The sequence below is a fragment of the Astatotilapia calliptera genome, chromosome 1, assembly GCF_900246225.1.
Source record: "Astatotilapia calliptera chromosome 1, fAstCal1.2, whole genome shotgun sequence".
NCBI classification, from domain to species: Eukaryota; Metazoa; Chordata; class Actinopteri; order Cichliformes; family Cichlidae; genus Astatotilapia; species Astatotilapia calliptera.
The window spans coordinates 36270436-36288647 of NC_039302.1; the positions used below are offsets into that span (position 1 = coordinate 36270436).

The 18212-nt window shown below is 40.6% G+C and overlaps 1 protein-coding gene across 3 annotated transcripts; it reads right to left on the reverse strand.

Moving 5' to 3' along the window:
• Positions 1 to 232: 232 nt before the first annotated feature.
• On the reverse strand, positions 233 to 7684 carry LOC113026912 (uncharacterized). Of its 3 annotated transcripts, XM_026176200.1 has the most exons (8): positions 6861 to 7684; positions 5956 to 6044; positions 3043 to 3246; positions 1732 to 2774; positions 1546 to 1615; positions 963 to 1137; positions 668 to 833; positions 233 to 517 (listed from the first exon to the last, which is right to left on the reverse strand). In XM_026176200.1, exons 3-7 carry the CDS (start codon positions 3242 to 3244, stop codon positions 668 to 670), a joined length of 1656 nt encoding a protein of 551 aa, XP_026031985.1. In that variant the 5' UTR covers positions 3245 to 3246; positions 5956 to 6044; positions 6861 to 7684; the 3' UTR covers positions 233 to 517. The 3 variants fall into 3 exon arrangements, with proteins under 3 accessions (XP_026031985.1, XP_026031995.1, XP_026031976.1); XM_026176210.1 differs by lacking the exons at positions 233 to 517; positions 668 to 833 and having other exon boundaries at positions 1075 to 1137; positions 1559 to 1615; XM_026176191.1 differs by lacking the exons at positions 233 to 517; positions 668 to 833; positions 963 to 1137; ... (1 more) ...; positions 1732 to 2774; positions 3043 to 3246 and having other exon boundaries at positions 3253 to 6044.
• Positions 7685 to 18212: the final 10528 nt, after the last annotated feature.

Genomic DNA, 18212 nt, shown 5'->3' on the forward strand with positions numbered 1-18212 from the left:
TATAGTATCACTGTACTGCAAATGTGGTTTATGGTATAACACTGTAATTGTGTACAGTATAATTTGTTTAGACTGTAATTGTGTTTTACAGCATATAAAATAATATTAACATTCATATTCAATATAAGAACATTTACAAAAAACAATATAATTCAATAAAGTAGTCTCAGAATAGTGAATTAAACCAACATTTATTGTTGATATTTTTTTTAACAAGAAAAACATTTTTCAACTGAATAAAAACAATGCCAATAACCAAAATAAATAGAAGCGTACATGAAAACTACACAGTCCTTCACCTTTCTGTGTCTGATTTTTTTAAGGAAAACAGTTTTTCATTCCACTAAAAACAGGACAAACCCACCAGCATGAACATTAAATAAACTATTACAATTGTAAAACAAAACTCATTTACAAAATGTAATAATTATCAGTGGGTCCCAGGAAATAGAATGTGACATGGGATTTAGATTTCCGTTACCAGGATGGTCGGGTTCAGCGTAGTCTACATCACCACCTGTCAAAGACACATAATCAATATTCATGTTTGCTCAGGTTATTCACTTGTTCACATCTGTCTGAGATCATTCATACTGTTGTATGGATGTGTGTACAGTATGTATATAATTATCAGCTATGTAAAAGATATTATCATCTCTGTTCTTACCTAGTTGGAAGTCCTCCATTCAAACTCAGAGAGCCGCTGGAGGAAGGTGGTGATCCGAGGGCAGATGCTTGTAACTTTCCTCTTTACGACACGACCTGTCTTGCGGCTTGTACCAAGTTTTGCAGGGCATTTTGTTCCCATGTCTGGATTGATCCTCACAAAGAACCTTTTAACAGAAAAAAGGCTGCTTTAATTTCAAAATTAAAACATACGTTACAGCAATCACCTATATGTTTCTGCAACTGTAGTCAAGCTATCACATATATTTCATTCTTAAATGGTGTAAAGTATTTACCTCTGTATCATCTCCAGTGTGATGGACGCTGACTCCTGATACTCAAGGTTGAAAACGTAGTATGACGCAAAGAAGACAGCAAGGGTGCTGGCAAAGTCATGCATCTGCTCAGGCTCATAAAATACCTTGCCCTCCAAACTGATCATCCAGCGGCTTGCAGACATGAAATTATTCCCTAAAAACAGACAAGAGTCCAATAAGACAATGTGCTCACCCTTACAAATAAGGTTTCCACAAGAATGCTGGATAGCAGGCCTCACACTGTACAAAAATAGAATGCACACGGTTTGCTGCTATTTCTCTTATTATTTATTATCTAATGAAAATTATGATCAATTACAGGAAAAAACTGCCTTATGTCTTTGCATTTTGGCCTGTGCTGAAGTGTTAGGCTGTTTTTTCCTGTTGGTCATTGTGTATAATAAATAATAAGAGAAACAGCAGCAAACTGTGTGTATTCTATTTTTATACAATATAAAACAGACAAACCCCTGTTAAGTAAGTTGTTGTGGGTACAAATACCACAATAATTACATAGATTTTTTACAAAAATATTACAACAGGATTGAAACTATTTACTTACCAAGCGCTATTACCCTTGGTGTGATGGGTAAGGTCATCTCTCTCTCAACAGACATCTTGGTGGAAAAAGCCTTTAAAACACAAAATGAACTGATTTGAATGATGATACCCAAAATCATTGAAATATTTTCCTTTGTTTATGTTGACAGTATTGAGAGTGCATGTGTAAAATTTTAAATATAATTACGTCAGCCAAGATGAAGATTGAGTCCTCTTTTTCTTGGAAGTACTTCATCAGAAGGAGGATGGCTGCTGTGGCGATCTGGTTGTGGTTCAGCTTTGCACTGTCGCACTCACGTAGCAGATGTTCAATCTCCTTGTTCCACTGAAGTCTCTGGCTTTGAAAGAAGTTCAAAATTCTCCTTCCTTTCGTAAGAAGGGCTTCACTGAGACGTGTCTCTACCTCAATATCTGTGAGTGTGTGGAAGTGAGTGCAGAGGCCTCTTTTAGTAAAAAGAAATGGCCAATGCTCTTGAACCTCACATAAGGTGGGGGCAGGCCAAGAATTAAGCATGTGCCTCTGGTAAATATAAGTCAAAGACATATAAGTATTTACATCTGTTGTTTCAATTGCTTGAGGACCTGCTGATCTGAAGACAGTTGACATAGTCTGTCTTTTTGTCTCCAAAGTTTCACTCGTTTCTCCTTCTGGTAGGGTTGTGGGTTGCCAGTTGATGCAACCATAGCTATCAAGTTCAGATCTCCCCCTTTTGATGGCAACATCACCCTCATTGTTTTCCCTGGTAGACCTTTTCCTTGGCTGCCGGATTCTGCTGCTGACATTGTCTCTATTTACATGTTCAACTCTTGTTTTAAGCTGTTTGAGTAGGGAATAATAACCACAGCCTAATTGCTCACCTTCTGCAGTCTTATCTGCAAAGGTAGCGGGATACTTAGATACAATAGCTCTAGCTACCTCCCCACAAGCAGCTCTGTTAGGGTTGGGGCAGTGTACTCGCATTCCTTCTACAACAGTCCTAATCATTATTCTCCTGTCTTCTGGGTGAGCCATTCCACCAGTTGCCAAGGCCTGTGAAAGTCTTGTTGGCATCTTCTCCCAGGGAACTGAAAAATTGCTGATCCAGGAGGTGTTGCTTACATTTGGTTGTGTGGAAGGGAGTTGACCTGATGCTTGTGCAGAACAGAGTGAATTACCCTGTAGTGGCATTTGCACAGTTGTTGAGCAGGTGGTTTCAGGTTCCTTTGGGTTGTTTGAAGAGCCAGACTCCACTTGGTCGTCGATATTCACACACACACATAAACACAGCAGAACAATTCCACATTAACTATGTACAGATGGGTTTTTTGGAGTATTTATTGAGTAATACTCTTATATAAGACACAAAAGCAAGAGTGTTGGAGAAATAATACCAATGGCAATGAAAGCTAGTTTTAGTTTTGAAAGCTATAACAATTTCAAAATAACTCTCAAAATAACTAATTTACAACTATTTTCAAGATAGGACTGCAACCATTTATGACATTAATGCATTCTCACCTTTTCTGAATACTTGAACAAGTCTTCGACTTTGAATTGGTGTCAAGAAAGGCTTGATATCATCAGGCTCAACAAACAGGAGATCTTCTCTGTTTCTAACACCAATAATGTCTGTCAGGTGCTCAATAACTGCCCTCTTTGTCTCTTCATGCAGGTCAGGTAATGCCAGGTTAATTTCATGATGTAGGCTGCCACTGTCCATATCTGCAATGAATTAAGAGGATGATATTGAATGATGCAAAGATACAACGGTTAAACCTGAAGCGATATACACTGGCAGAGGGTAGTAATCAAACAAACTGTCTGCTTGAACACATATGAATCTTTTTTCAGAATTGTGTAGACAGTGAAGTCCAAGGTTGATCAGTATCACAGATTGAAGGATGTCCAAAACAAAGTGTACTTGTTTGTGACTGATGAGGATCACTGAGATTTTTCCAAAGATGTGGCCACATTCATCATGACCCATAGCAACAACAAGCCCTTTGCAATATTTTGTTCCTTTGTAAACTACTGCTGATACCTCTGACGTTGTTTCTTTCATCAAGCCAGCTGTCCTGACAGACTCCTGAATTAGACCATTGTACAACTGCTCATCATATTCACTAGTTTCACCAACTGCTTGAACTGCTGGAGCAAACAATGGTCCACTGCTGAGGTACGCCTGAAGCAGCTGGTGCCTTTCTGCCAGTGTTTTACAAAGGTGAACAAAGTTGTGCAGTTTCCGGGCGCATTCCTTGAAATACGAATGCTTACTCTCGAACCGGAGAGTCCACAAGCGAATAAGAGGCCCAAAGTGCAAAAAGAGGTCACTATAGTGCAGTAAATAGTGATGCTTGGGCTTGAGTGGGTGATTAGGGAAAATTGTGTGTCTTGAATGAACATACTCCTCTGTTATTATCTTAAGGTATGCAATCTGGTCATGATGGATCTTGGGAGCACATATGAGCTCAACCATTTCCTTGAGCTGTAGATACAGTTGCCAGACCTGACTGTCCTCAGGATTTTTTATCCTGTCACCAACCAACAATGGCAACAGTCGCAACAGACACCAGTTCTGTGCTGCAGAACCAGAAAGTTTTTTGCCACACTCCTTAACCTCACATGGTTTACTGAGACTATCATTCCCTGAGTATTTAAACTGTGTGATCGACCTGTTTAGTTGTGCATAAGTGAAATGCTTTTCCTGTTTCACTAAATGACTGATGTACAATGCCAAGTCATTAGAGACTACACCTTCAAATAAATCATGACCCAAACATGGGGGAAGCCCAGTACAGACATGAAAATATTTCAGAGAATTGAAAGGTGAGTCAAACTTTACCCCCTGTACCATGTCTTGGTCAGTGGTGGATAGCTGTTGTACACTCTCCTTGTGACCAGTGATGGTTCTTTTTGGACCAAGCTTTAGTGGTGTCTTTTCAAAGTCTGTCCTTTCAATCAAGCAGTATCTACAAAAATGCGTACTACAACTGAAGTTTTCAGTGAAACCACCTAAGCAGTGTGAACCAAGATTATCTCCACAAATGGAAATCAAGGCCGCTTTGAGGGTATTTCCATCATCTGTCTCAATCCCTGTATCTTCTAGATCTTTAAGGTCTGTGATAATACTTGAGAAAACTTTCTCCTGACCAAATGTCTTGAAGTCCCTTTCTCTGCACAGCATCACCAACTGCATGGGATCAACTGAAGAGCGATTGTGTGGCTGGACCTCACCAAGACTCATGTAAACCCCCAAAACTTTATGTTTTTTCTTCCCTGACCCAAGAGGATTCACAACCTCAAATCCATCCTGGTAAAGGATGATGGACAATGAAGAAGGATTGTCTTTTAACAGAGCATTTTCTTTCACATTTCTTCCATCTGCCACATCCTCTACAACCATGTTGGAAGAGGTATGATTTTTGGATTGGTGATATTGCTCTTTAACACTTGACTGTCTAAGGAGTGATTTTAATGTCTCTTTGATGGAAATGTACTGGCAAAAGCATTCCTTTCCAGCAGCATCACTTCCCAGATAAATCTGGGTGGGTTCAACATAGTCAAAATACTGCTTGTAAAATGTTCTCCTTGTTTTGTCAGATCTGAGTATTCCTTTGTTGTATATTGTGAAGACATCCTCTTTAGAGAGATTTTGAATAATCATTTCTATCTCAGTTTGTGGTATGTCTAGCTCAGAAAGCTTGCCCTTCAACTTGTCAAAAACATCTGCCATAGAAGTGCTATGGACATGCAGAAATCCATCAAGAATACATTGTATTGTGCTCGCTGGCAACAGCATCTTGGCTTGCATTTTCAGGTAGAAAAGAGCCAAATTATGTAAAAATGTCTCTTGTTGATTATCACACTCCTCTAGATGATCACATGGAGTTGGAGTCAGAGTCTCCTCAGAAGGCTGAGTACAGTCTATATTTTCGGGGAGAGTTGACACCTGAGTTGTTATCACCGGCTTATGTTTCCTGGATAAATGTGTGGCAAAAGATGAGCGCACTCTGAAATGTTTGTGGCAGTCATCATAAGGACAGACAACTTTCTTGCCATCTTTAATATGAAATCTCAAATGAGTGCATAATGCTGAAAAATTCTCTGCCACATAGAAACATGCCTCAACTCCACAAGCAAGATTTCCTTTAAAATGGGTGTGTTTAGTCTGAGCCCTGCGATAGCGGTGGTTCCTGTGCATATGGGATCTGAATGCAGAAAATGTTCGATAGGAAGAAGGACATTGCTCTATTCCACATGTGAATCGATAATTAGCTGTGTGCTGATGTTTCTTCGTATGATAACAAAATTGTCTTAATTCTGAACAAAAAACACCACAAAATTTACACCTGTACATGGCTGCATGTGTCTGAATTTGAATTTCCAAAAAAATGTTGTCTACCTTTATTCTCACTAAATATGTCTTTTTACCTGCTGTTTTGTCTTGTCTGTCAAAGAACTGAGGCTACATCACACTGTCAGCGCGGCCAGCAAGGGCAGGAGGACAGCAATGCACCACACTGGGCGGGAAAAGACAGAGAGACAACTGTTAATTTAATGTTGCATTTATTTAACCCTTGAAAAATATATTTACATAAGTAAAAAAAAGAAAAAAAACACACAACCCATCTTTTCCAGAATAATTCAACTAATTCCCTTTTGACCAACCTAACACAGACGTTACATGGTTTTCATATGAAAAAGACCCTGGAAGACGTTGTATTAAAGGAAAAAAAACATGCTCCCCTTCCCACTTAAAAAAATAATAAATATTAAACTTAGGTTGGAGTTCCTCGCGCCACCAACCTAACGTTATATTAACTTTTTAATGTTGTGCACTGCAGCTCACACAAAATTAAATAAAGCAGGCTAACCTACATGAGCAAGCTCAAAACTGGATAAGATTGTTTTAGCAGTCTCTAAATTTCCAAAAAAAAAAAAGTTGTCTTACATTATTCTCATTAAATGTGTATTTTTACCTGCTGCTTTAGCTGAAGCTAAATGTCCCACTGTTAGCATGGCCAGCTTCTCAATAGTCATAGAACAGAAGCGCAGGAGGACAATGCACCACACTCGGCGGGAAAAAGACAAAGACTGTCGTTGCGCCTGTGTTCCTCGCCCCTCCCCATGGAAAATATATATCTAAATATTTATTTGAATAAGAAAAGAAAAAAACACATACAACCTATTTTTTCCAGAATAATTCAGCTAATGTGCTATTTCGACCAAGCTAACACCGAATTTAAGCCCCCCCTCCCCCCCCCACACACAAAAAATATATATGCTCTTAAAAATTAATAAACGAGTATGTTAGGTAGGAGAGTCCTTTGCATTACCTTATGACGTCCCGTTTGCAGTTTCCACACAGAGGTCCAACAATAACGAGGTGCAAAATCTTTTGTCCTCTCGAGCATATCGTAAGAAGAGTTAGCAAAGTTGGCCTGTCTTTCCTCTCCTGTCAATCACTGGATCACAGGTCATGTCAGTCAGGATATGGAGTGGTGGTTGGTAGAGATAAGTTGGTGGGCGGGGCCAGCATGCATTCAGTGTGTGTTTCACTAAGTTGGGTTGACTAGTTCCCAGAAGAGTTCTGTACATGTAAATGAGCAATTCAGTTACTGCTCGACTGAGAAGCCTCCACCAAATTATTACAATATTCTCCACTGACTGAAGTTCGCCTTTGGCAACGCAGTGGCAAGCACACATTTGCAGCAGCTGTGCATGTGCATACAACTGCATGCAGCAGATTAGATGATCAGAATTCTTGAACCTTACACACAGGCAAGTCCCCTAAAAAGTCAAAACCATAATACTTTCACTGGTATCATACTGACAAATGGCATAGGTTGGAGGAAAATCTGGAAATGGTTGGCAGTGAAAGAGTTAAAATGTAATGCACTATTGCAACCAACCACTGAAAGAGTAAAAATACACAAACAGTATGATGAACCATTCAAATCACATAATACAGTAGCACTACTGCTAATGTGTTAACGGTAGGTATAACTACTACCGCAATTTTAAAAAATACAGTAAGTAAATGTAAAAAACCTTAATATACCCATAATGCAAAGCAAATTACAGTAATTAACTGTAGAAATGTTTTCAGGTAAGTTACTGGGCATTTTGTGGTATTTTACTGTGAAAAATACAGCAAAGGTTAACAGTGTATGGATTTGTAATTTTTCTTGTTTGCTGTGTTCATATGGAGCCCAAAAACTGGGAACCTGAACCATTTAATCGAACATTAAATTTTTTTTAGATCAACACAAAGATCGCACTTCCTGTTACACACAAACTACACAAGAACCATCGAAATCCGCTGCTCAGACTGACATTAAACATCCTCCTTCGCTTATTGCATACCAGATGTGGAAGCACAGGATGGCTATAAAGATGGACCACCTCCACATCCTTCCCCTCTGCAAACTGTTTTGTTATATCAAATCTTTACATATGATGTTTTATGACATGTTCAGTGATCAGAGTACACAGTTTGGTATTTCTGGTGATGCTGGACCTGAAAATATGTCTCTAAGTAATAAAAATCATAACAATAGGAGTGTGACTACTTTCAGACACTTTAACTCGCTTCCTGTTTACTGCAGCTCCACAATCCTCTGCAAGACCCCCTCTCACTCCATCCCACCCCAAATGACATGATATTGATATTAAACTGAGCGCTGAAGCTTCATGCGTGTAAACAGTGTAAGCTCGACATCTGCACAGCGTCTCCCAATAAAACCCCACATTCCACATTTATGGCAGAATGGATACAAACACGGGCACGTATAGCGGAGGCCCATCCATCAGTGCAGAGATACAGGAAGATACAGAGCGGTGCTGCACCTTCCTTTTGCTCCACCTGATTCAAAATCTGAATGACAGCTTTTGTAGAAACCACACATGAGCACACAGGGAGGTCTGGTTTAAGAGTGGGGAGAGAGCCAATTCAACTCATCTGTACATGAAAAGGTCATGTTTATCTGAAATGCTGCACAGTGTTACAGAGTGGTGAATGACTAATAATTAAATGTATACTTTAAGTTTTTCTGTAGCACTGTGATTGCCCAACTGCATTCACATTGCCTCGAGCATTACCTCAGCGCTCGAGTACGCGGAATAGAAATCGATTGGCATCCATAACAGGAAGCTGGCTGTTGTTCTGCCCCGTCCCTTAAAGAGCACATCGGCAGCTGAACCAGGAAACACTTGAGCCATTTGTGTTGTTTCAATGAGGCGTGCACATACAGGTTCACAGTTTCACTTGAGTGATGGATAGCATATCTACTCATCATTGTAGTAAAGATGTAGGAGAGTGTACTATAACGTGTATTAGCATGGCATTTGTTTAGTGTTCTGGTGGGATGAGTCAGAGCCATTCATCATGTTGGCACTGTAACGTTGTGCAACGCTGCATCATATACAGTAGTATAGCTAGCACAGGACAAAAGAACAGCTGATTCAGTACATGAACTCTTTATTTTCTGATAACCATTGAATTGAAAGTTTTGGCTGTCTCTGCATTTATTCAGATTTCACATGTGAAATGGACACGGTGGATCAGCATCAGGTCTTTAAGTGATGACGTATGAACCCTGCTTCTGGCCTGAACTACTCTGCCTTTATTAAGGCTGTTGTGTTTTTAACATGTTTTAATGCTTTGTATCTTGTTCTTTTTAATCTGAACAAGCCCCTAAAAACAGTCAGTGATCACTGTCGGCCTCTCTCGGTTTTTATTACCATTGTTCATTTTAAAGCTCGATTTTTAAAACCTTTCGATGCAACTCCAGCCCATCCCATGCAGCAGTATATTAATGACTAACCTCGTATTGTGGATGGATTATCTCAGTTGTTCTCCTGATTGAAGTTTTGTCCGTTTACAGCATCCTGCCATGCAACTGCATTTGTCCCTAACCATCAGGAACCCTCACGTTAACTTTTACAGAGTGGAATAAAGTTAGCGTTCATCCTCCAGCTTCACTGTGTTTATGCTATGCTAACATAGTTGTGTCACTAGCGATCATGTAGCAGCAGCTAGCCCAACTTCAGTAACCCTACAAACGTCCCTGCTGTTTAGTTTTCTGTCTTCATTTATGTTGGAAGTGATAACAGAGCTGTACGTTTGAATTTTTCAGAAATCTCTCAGTCAGAACATGCTATATCATGTTTAGGTGGAGGCTAGCGAGCTAACTTCCTGCTAACTTCTAACTCCGTTAAATGTATTAAATTCTGTTTTCATGGATGCCTGGATGTTAAACTTAATTGTTACACCTGGTAAAGCAGCAACGCTGATCATTTTATTAAAGATGAAAGAATTTAGACAGTTTGTAACTCTCAGTGATGCTGCAGTGTTCGTTTGACCTGAAACAAAGTTTCACACCAGATTACAAGTTTTGCTGTGATCCTGGGTTGTCCCATTCATTCAGTAAGGAGTGGGGGACCTCACAGCTATGAATGACTGTCAGGAGGCGTTACCGAGATGGCTCACTTGTGTCTTTAAAGACTTGAGTTTACAAAATGCCCCAAGAAGGGAAATAGACTATGTGCACGTTAGCATATGCTACTTCCGGTGCGGAAACTCCTGTGGGGAGCTTTGTTTCCGGTGTCCTATTCGCGCCTGGTTTACGGTCCAAAACAAGTTAAGCAAATTAATGAATCAAGTGGCGATTTACATTTCTATAGATGTCTCGGGCATTTACCCAATATATCTGTAAATGATGTTCATCGACTTGTCGATATTTTTCCCCCGTGCCTCAGAGCAAAAGAGAAAAGGGATTCAAATGTTGTATTTCTCAGCTGTCCCTCGTTTATCGCAGGTGTTATGTTCTAAAAATAACCAGCGAGAGGTGAAATCAAGTAGCCAATTTTATTTTTTGACGGTGCAAAACGTTTGGTGGACATCGTGGACATACAGCACTGCACTTCAGTCACACTGCTAGCGATCGATGCAGCGATTCTGTACTGTACAGGAGAGACGTCACGGAGGAGATCGTCAGCAGCGATCAGGACGCAGGACACAATGTGATGTAAAAAAAAATAAGCATGCAAACTTGCACTAAAAAATCTGCGAAACAGCGAGGTGAAAGGTGAACCGCGTTATAGCGAGGGACCACTGTAATTTTGAAGGTAAGTCACAACATACCCTTCGTAAATACTAATGTATAGAAACCGTTACCAGCAATCATTCATTTTTGTGTGGCTTTTTTCACGGTTTGTTAACATGCTGTGTAGGTGTGTACTTGATTAGCTGATATTGTGGTGGACCACTAGAGGGCTCCACTCACACCCAGTGTATAGGAAGTGTGTTCCTGTGTTTTGTGGCGCGATATGCGCGGTTGATGTTGGAGACGAATAAAGAAGGAGTGAGAACTGAGAGCTCTGTGTCGTTGATGCTTACCTCCACAATATCGACATAACGGGGAAACATCTGGTTTGACTGTTCTTCACCTGTAGTTTGAATGCTGAACATTTGCCTGTTTAAATCATGAGACCAGTCACTATACAGAGATGTGCTTCTGAATGTGGACGATGTGTCTTCTGCTGCAGTGATGCAGTTCTGCTTGTGTTGAGTGATGTAAACAACTGATCGATCTAAACTCTTTAAACGTCAAAATTGATCATTAGATTTTTCATGACTCAACAGTGGTGAGCGTTCCCAACTTCTGCTCTTTGCAACTTAACGCGATCTTTCCGTTTTCGAGTTTTGGACATGATTTTGGAGGATATCTTCGCAGTAGCGATTGACTGCAAAATAAAGCTACCGGAAATGTACAACCCCACATCCAGTCTCAAACCAGGAAGTTAGCATTTTCTCGTGCACAGGGTCTCTTACTTACCGGTAATTAATTAATTAACTATGTTTTTTTCTAACTATTAACAGAAACCACAGACTGTGTGGGGCCATACAAGAAAATGAGTTTTAGTTCCAGTTTTTTATGATTAAAAAAAAATCCAACGTGAAGATGAATTTCAATGTCAAGACAAACAAGTCTCAAGTCAAGGCCTAAATCAAATTTAAGAACAAGCTTCCGGTAAAGTCGAGCAAATCCTAAGTCATGAACAACAGTGCAAATAACCATGACAGACAAACAAACATTTCAACAATTCCCAAACAAATCCAATGTTAAGAACACGTTCCGAGTCAAGACTGAGAAGTGCCGAGACGTTCCAAGGAAAGTCCAGAACGTTTTAAGTCATAAACAGGAGGTTTGGGGCCAAGACAAACAACTCCCAAGTGAAGTCCTATAACAAGTGTCAAGTCAAGACCAGTTAGTCCAAAGTCTAACAAGTCCCATGTCAAGATCTAAGCTAAAACCAACCTTTCCCAAATCAAGATAAACAAGTCCCAAGCCTGAGTCACAAACTTTGCTTTTCAGAGTCAGAAACGTAGAAAATGAATATCCGTAAGTCACTGAAATGGTCAACCTCTGAATCTGCTGTCAGAAATCTCCTCTGTGTGTGTGTGACTGGTATTCAGTCCTATAAAAGCAAGCACCTTTTTTTATTATTATTCTTGTAGGCAGAAATCTCCAGCAACATCCAACCGTCTCAAAACCAACAGGCAGGAAACCTAAAACACACAAAAACCCTACAATAAATTAAATTAGTGCATCAGAACAAACTAACAGAAAATAAGGATCCATTTGAGAATGCCACATGGCATCTGAGCGATCCTTTTCATTTTTATCTGCTGTTTTTCTTCACGTTCCTCCACTCCTTCTAAAGACTAAATAAACAACCTATAGTTCCTCAGCTTGGAACGTGTTTGGAGGTTTTCCAGAACAAACTGTGTGCTGAACGGGTGAATAAATGTTTAGTATTTGAGTTCGAAGCTGAATCTGATAACTGCGCTGCTCCTGCGAGTGTTCCTGCACACTCATATTCAGCGTTAATAATTCACAGCATTATGACCACCGCCTGGCTCTCATTCTGTTCCCAAAGTGCTCAGTTCGCTGCATGGCTCATTAGTGCTCCTGCGAGGCCTCTGGCAGCCCGCCGGAGAGGGGAAAACACCCACTCCTACGGCTCTGACAAAAAGGTTTGAAAAAACTGGGGAAGAAAGTGTGGGAATAACAGCTGGAGCCACCGATCCACCAGAGGCTCCGGTGTTTGCCGATAGCATCTCTGTGCTGCTCTGAATATCTCGTGATGCGTTCAGGATCGGGCACTGGGTCCACTCTCTGTGCCAGGTTTCCACTCCTGTTCACTGCTCTTGTGTTTCACACTCAAATAAAGCAGGTCATATACTGGACATAAAAGATGGACATAGCCACTGCGATGTCATCTATAAGCAGCTTTTAGTAGATCCAAGTTTAGTATTTTGGCTGCTGCCGTGTTGGTTTTGATCACTTATCAACTATCAGTGGCTGTGTTGGTAAGAAAGATGCAAACAAACACTTGATGGGTCCATCAGCTGCCTTCCGGGTTCCAGCCTCTTCTTCTCCAGACTCCCGTGACACTAAAGGCCCTTTTTTAAACACATGTAAAGTTTTGCGAATGTTTCATGCATTCAAAATATTTTTCAGACTCATCTGTTCTTAATGCAGCCACTCACATTGGCTGTGTAATTTTGCAGGACAAAGTTGCAGCTTGTGAATTTTCTAAAGTTTTGCACGCGAATAAACAGATCTGACCAATCAGATGGTAGCTACAGAATACACTGTATTTCTGCAAAAATACATGCATTTGGTGCGTACGAACGTTACTCGACATGTTTGCATCCAAAAAATTCAAAGTTTTGCGTTGTTTGCAATGTGCGAAATTTCTTGTGATGGATATGATTTGCTTGTTGCAGACTCCACGCTAATCACGTCCTCGTTGTCCACCCGAAACGGCTCTGCTGCAAGCCGAGCTCCACCCTCACACCTAGGTGATGTCTGTGACCTCACTAGCTGTCACCTCTCCTTTCATATTTGTTTTTTCTGCTCTCTGCTATTGAGCAGGATGTAATGTGACAGTGCATTATTTAAATCCACAAATGAGGAAGCCGAATCTGACTTCGTTGCTGGGCAATGTGCCGTCTGAAAGGTATCCCAGCATGCAGCGGGGGTGACAGGTCACTGCGGTAGATCGGTCATGAGTAAGCAGTTTGTCTGTAAAACCAAACGTCGAGTTCCCATGAAGAGCTGGAGGAAGGAGGGAAAGAAAGAAATGGGCTTTTATTTAGTCTGAAAAGCCAAAACGCCCTCAGTTTCTTATGCTGCTGTTTGTGGTTTAAGTGATATTACCAGCTTATTGTTCTGCACAGTGAAACCTTCTAGCATTGTTCTCAGTGTTGCTCTGAGGTTCGCTTAATGTATAAAACAGAAGTAATGATTAAAAAGACTCTGTCATTGCTGCTGGAATAGATGCTGGGAACGTAAAGCCTGCAGAAAGAGCAGGAAGCTTTGCTCAGCTCTGGGCCGCGGCCGAGCTCAGTTTGCGAGGAACGCCTTCTTCCTCATTTTTAAAAATTTGCGCAGTTCAAAAATGAGAAATCAAAGGGAACACCAATCGCATTTTAAAACTGTCCATTTCTTTTCCTTTAAAAAAATGTATTTTACCTTTACATATTTGAGCATTTACACAAATACAAGAAAAGACAAAAACAGCAGCATGATGATGAAATTATGAGCTAGCCTGTTACTGGCTCCTGTGATTTGATAAGGTATTGGGTATTTAGAGTTGGGTCCATTTGGGCTGAAAATATGTGTAGTTTGTCAGATTTGGACCAACTGTAACTGTCTGTGGTGAACTGGATTTTAAAGGCCTGGCTCAGTATGAGGCCCCAGGCTCCGGTCAGTGCATGTGGGATGATTCTGGGTCATCCGAGTTGGTCCTGCTATCCAGCTGTAATTGGGCCAAAGAAAGTCAAACTATTTTGACTACCTGGGTGTTTTTTGCCAATAGGTAGAAAATGGATCCTTTCTTTTTTCATCAGATTGAGCATCGATAGGTCTGACGTTGAGCTCGTTTGTAGTCCAGTTCCACATCCAACCACACGTTCAGCGTCGACCTTCACTTCTGCTCTGCTGCTGCCAGGATCCATACTCCTTCAGGGGATATTCTGCTACAGCTCATGGGCCCGCTATCATCTTATAATGAAAATCTTACGACTGGGCCTCATTGCCAAATGTTTCAGTAACCTTTCTACTATTTCAATCACTCTTTAAACCAATTGTGGGCATACAGAAGGTCCAAATCTGGCGCTCCAGCAAATAAAGTGCTTTATAAATAAAGTTGGCTCAGCTTGGCTTGGCTAAATTAGACCCACACTGACAAAATTATAGCTGAAAAATCTACCCACACATTTATTTCCTTTAATTTGCTGCAGATTTACATGTAATCAAAGGTTCATGTTAATAAAATGTGCAAACACACCCAAATGAAGATGCATATTGTTATAGGCTGTTGTTATTTTCATAAAACAAATAAACAAAAACAACCAAATCTCCATTTTGGCTCATCTCTGAGTCCAGCTGGACAGTCTCAGGATCCAGGTAGACAGTGCAGGGTCTCTCCATGTGTTTTAATGGACTTAGTTAACTGTAGAAATCCTCTGATACAGACAAACTGCAGGTTCAGAGGAAAGCATGCTACCACGCTGACTAACATGCCTCGGGATCATTTTTCATCCAGATCTGGACCAATCGAAGAATTTAAGCGGTTCTGCAGAACTGCAGAAGCTCACCTTGATCAGAGATTCGAAGCAGGTTTTGGCGTTGCTCCCTGCTGTGGCGGCCATGTCAGCCGGCCCTCACACATAACGACCTGTAACGAAAGCGAGCTGCTAACAGCCTGTGTAGGAAAACCACGTAACTGTACTCCTGTTTTTCTTCTCCTGCTCTCTCCGATGCAAAGCTTTGATGGTTTTAGACGTGCTGAATAAGCGTTTCAGACGGGACAAAACTGGGAAAATATCTTCGGATTGGAATTTGATTTCTACGCCCCTTTAGAGGAAGGGAACTCTTTTATGGGTTTTTTAAAAATATTTTTTTCTTCACTGGGGAAAGCGGAGGATGAAATATACCCGGTTCTTGTAATTTTATTTTATGCTGGATTTTAAATGACTGGATTGGCTCTGTAGAAGACGCTGAGCAGGGCAAGCTAACAAACAAAAATAACCTGCCCGTATAATGAGTGGAAGTCAAGGTACGGTTCTTGGCAGACTGTTACTCTGAAAAACTTCAAAGTTAGAGAACGATGTAGTGTAAAAGCTCTCTGTAAAGCATGATAACCAAACGTTTTCATTTCAAAGCCTGCTAAATCGCACGATTTGTTGGCTGAAACCTCAAACATGCTTCCAACCAATCACGAATCAGATCAAATTCAAACGGGCTGAGTATGTTGTGCTAGTACTGCTGTCATCATGTTGATTCCCAGCTTCCTGCACTACTTTGTACTAACAGCTGTGCTCTTGTTTTTTACACTTGGTTATTTTTGGTCCTTTTAAATTTTAAATGTCATTATTAAAAAGAATATTTATTTATAGCGCAATGAATATATCTACTTATCTTTTCATATCTTCTTAGAGTTTATTGTGTTAATGTGTGGTCATTGTTGATTAGTTCTTTAATGTTTCACTTTAAATTCCTCTTTCAGTATTAATTACGTTTCCAAATGCATCTTTAGAGGTTCTGCAAACAGGTGGCTCTTTAGGTTTATGCAAAAAAAAAAAAAGAAGCGGAAAGTGCACAAGAACTTCTGCTGATAACTTTTTCATGGTTGTTAAAGTGAACAAACTAAACCTGAAAATATGAGCCGGACAGAACAAATCATTGACACAGAGAAAGTATTCTGCACTTTTATCAATATAGTAATTGACTAATTGATCTTCAGACTTTATTGGAGTTCTTTTTGCACAATTACATGATTGGCAGCACTAAAATCTCCGTCGATATCTTATACTTGCCTGTTAAACAACAGTTCAGTCCTTTGGAGGCTCCTCGCCCCCGAACGCTCACTTCTAATTGGGGAACTTCTGGAAACTTGGTGAGGAGCGAGCACCCTGTGAGCAGCAATAAATAAATAAATCTACAGCATTCATGCAAAACCTCTGGCAGAAGCTGAGACCATAGTTCAGTTCAATCGTTCACGAACTTGTACACCTTAAACTTGAATACAAAAGCCAAAATAATGGAGCTCTTCATACGCTGTGGAGGTCCAAACAGCATCAAACGCAAACTGGATCCTAACTGTAAGTGGATCTGAAAGATGTGTTAGTCAGAACTGATCTGCTGCTCCTTGTTTTAAGAGAGGCATACAAACTGGTCAAATCATCAAACGGCACAGTTGGTTTTGGCTACCTGATGAGGAGCTGTGGGAGGCAGGAGGAGGTGAAGCCTGCTCCCCAGCTGAGTCAGCAGGTCTCCTTTGGTTTCTGGCCTGAATTGAGAGCGCAGCCAATGATGGAAATTCGGTGTGGAGTTCAGGAAATCAGTGACATGCTGTATAGAAACCTGTGTCTTTTTTAAGAAGATCCAAAATATCTTAAAGACCGGAAACCAAGACGCTGGAGACAGACGCTTGTGCGGCTCCCTCATCGAAGCTCCTGGCGCTTCTGAAGCTCTGTGGTTAACCGAACAACAGGCTGGACACTGAGACGGTTGTCTCCTGTCATTTGGGCAGTGTTGTAACAGTCGCTCACAGAAATAAAGCAGCTGACATTTTACTGTTACACTACACACGCTTACTGCTATCACCACAACAACTTTTAGATTTCGTGTTATTGCGAAAAACAATGTTACCACAAAAACTGCTTTGGGCGCAGGAATATTACAGTGTCTGTACAGACCTTTGAAAGCACGCTTACCACAGTATAAGATGCAGGTATAAAAAAAATCCCCCAAAAAGAAGAGCATTCATCACCATCCGTCCACTTTCTTGACCTCTAATCCAACGTGAGGCTGTGGGGGATGAAGCCTAACCCCGCTGACAGTGGGGTAACCAGTGGGGTACGTTCTTAGGATCAGATGCTAATACTTCAAATGATTTAAAATTGTTTGCAGACAACAGGAAACAAAATCAAGGAGTAAGGTTGCTTCTAACAATCTATGTTCATTGGTGATGATTATCAGGGAAACATGAAGACTTTAAATGCTACTGAGAAACTCCAGACCCTCGTACTATTCCTGCACCGAGGTCTGAGGGATGTTACAGGACTGGTGACGATATGATTGGTCAGTAGGCGATCTTTCATATCTGTTAGTCTGTAATCAAGAACCAGCTCTGAAGCCGGATAGCGCCTTGGCAAACCTCACAGATTTATAGCAACACATTCTTCTGGCACAACTTCACCTACTTCCAAGGCGCATGGGGAAGACAAAGATCAGATGACGTGAAGACTCCAGCGACACTTAAAGTATCAGAGAACAGCTTTATTATGTGACCGACGCGTTTCTGCTTGTGGCCTCATCAGGTTCTGTGCAAACATTACTGTGAACTTTACTTTTGTGTTTCTATGTTTTTAGCTAGATTTTTGCATTGTTTCTCCCTCTTTTAATGTTTCTGTATGTACTTTATTTTTATTACGTTAAGACATGCAGGGAATTGGTTCAGTTCAGAACCTATTTGGTTTGTGGCTTAACCAATTAACCAATTAGCCAATACCACCTCGTCAAACGTTAATTGGTCGGCTTGTTTAGTTGTGAAGGTGTGACTGGTCCACCTGGATTTTTTCTGTTTCCTGTTTTTATTTCAACAGTTTG

Bases quoted from the DNA above. Each gene is read 5' to 3' on its own strand.
- LOC113026912 (XM_026176191.1), bottom strand. From the start codon at position 5,881: ATGTACAGGTGTAAATTTTGTGGTGTTTTTTGTTCAGAATTAAGACAA.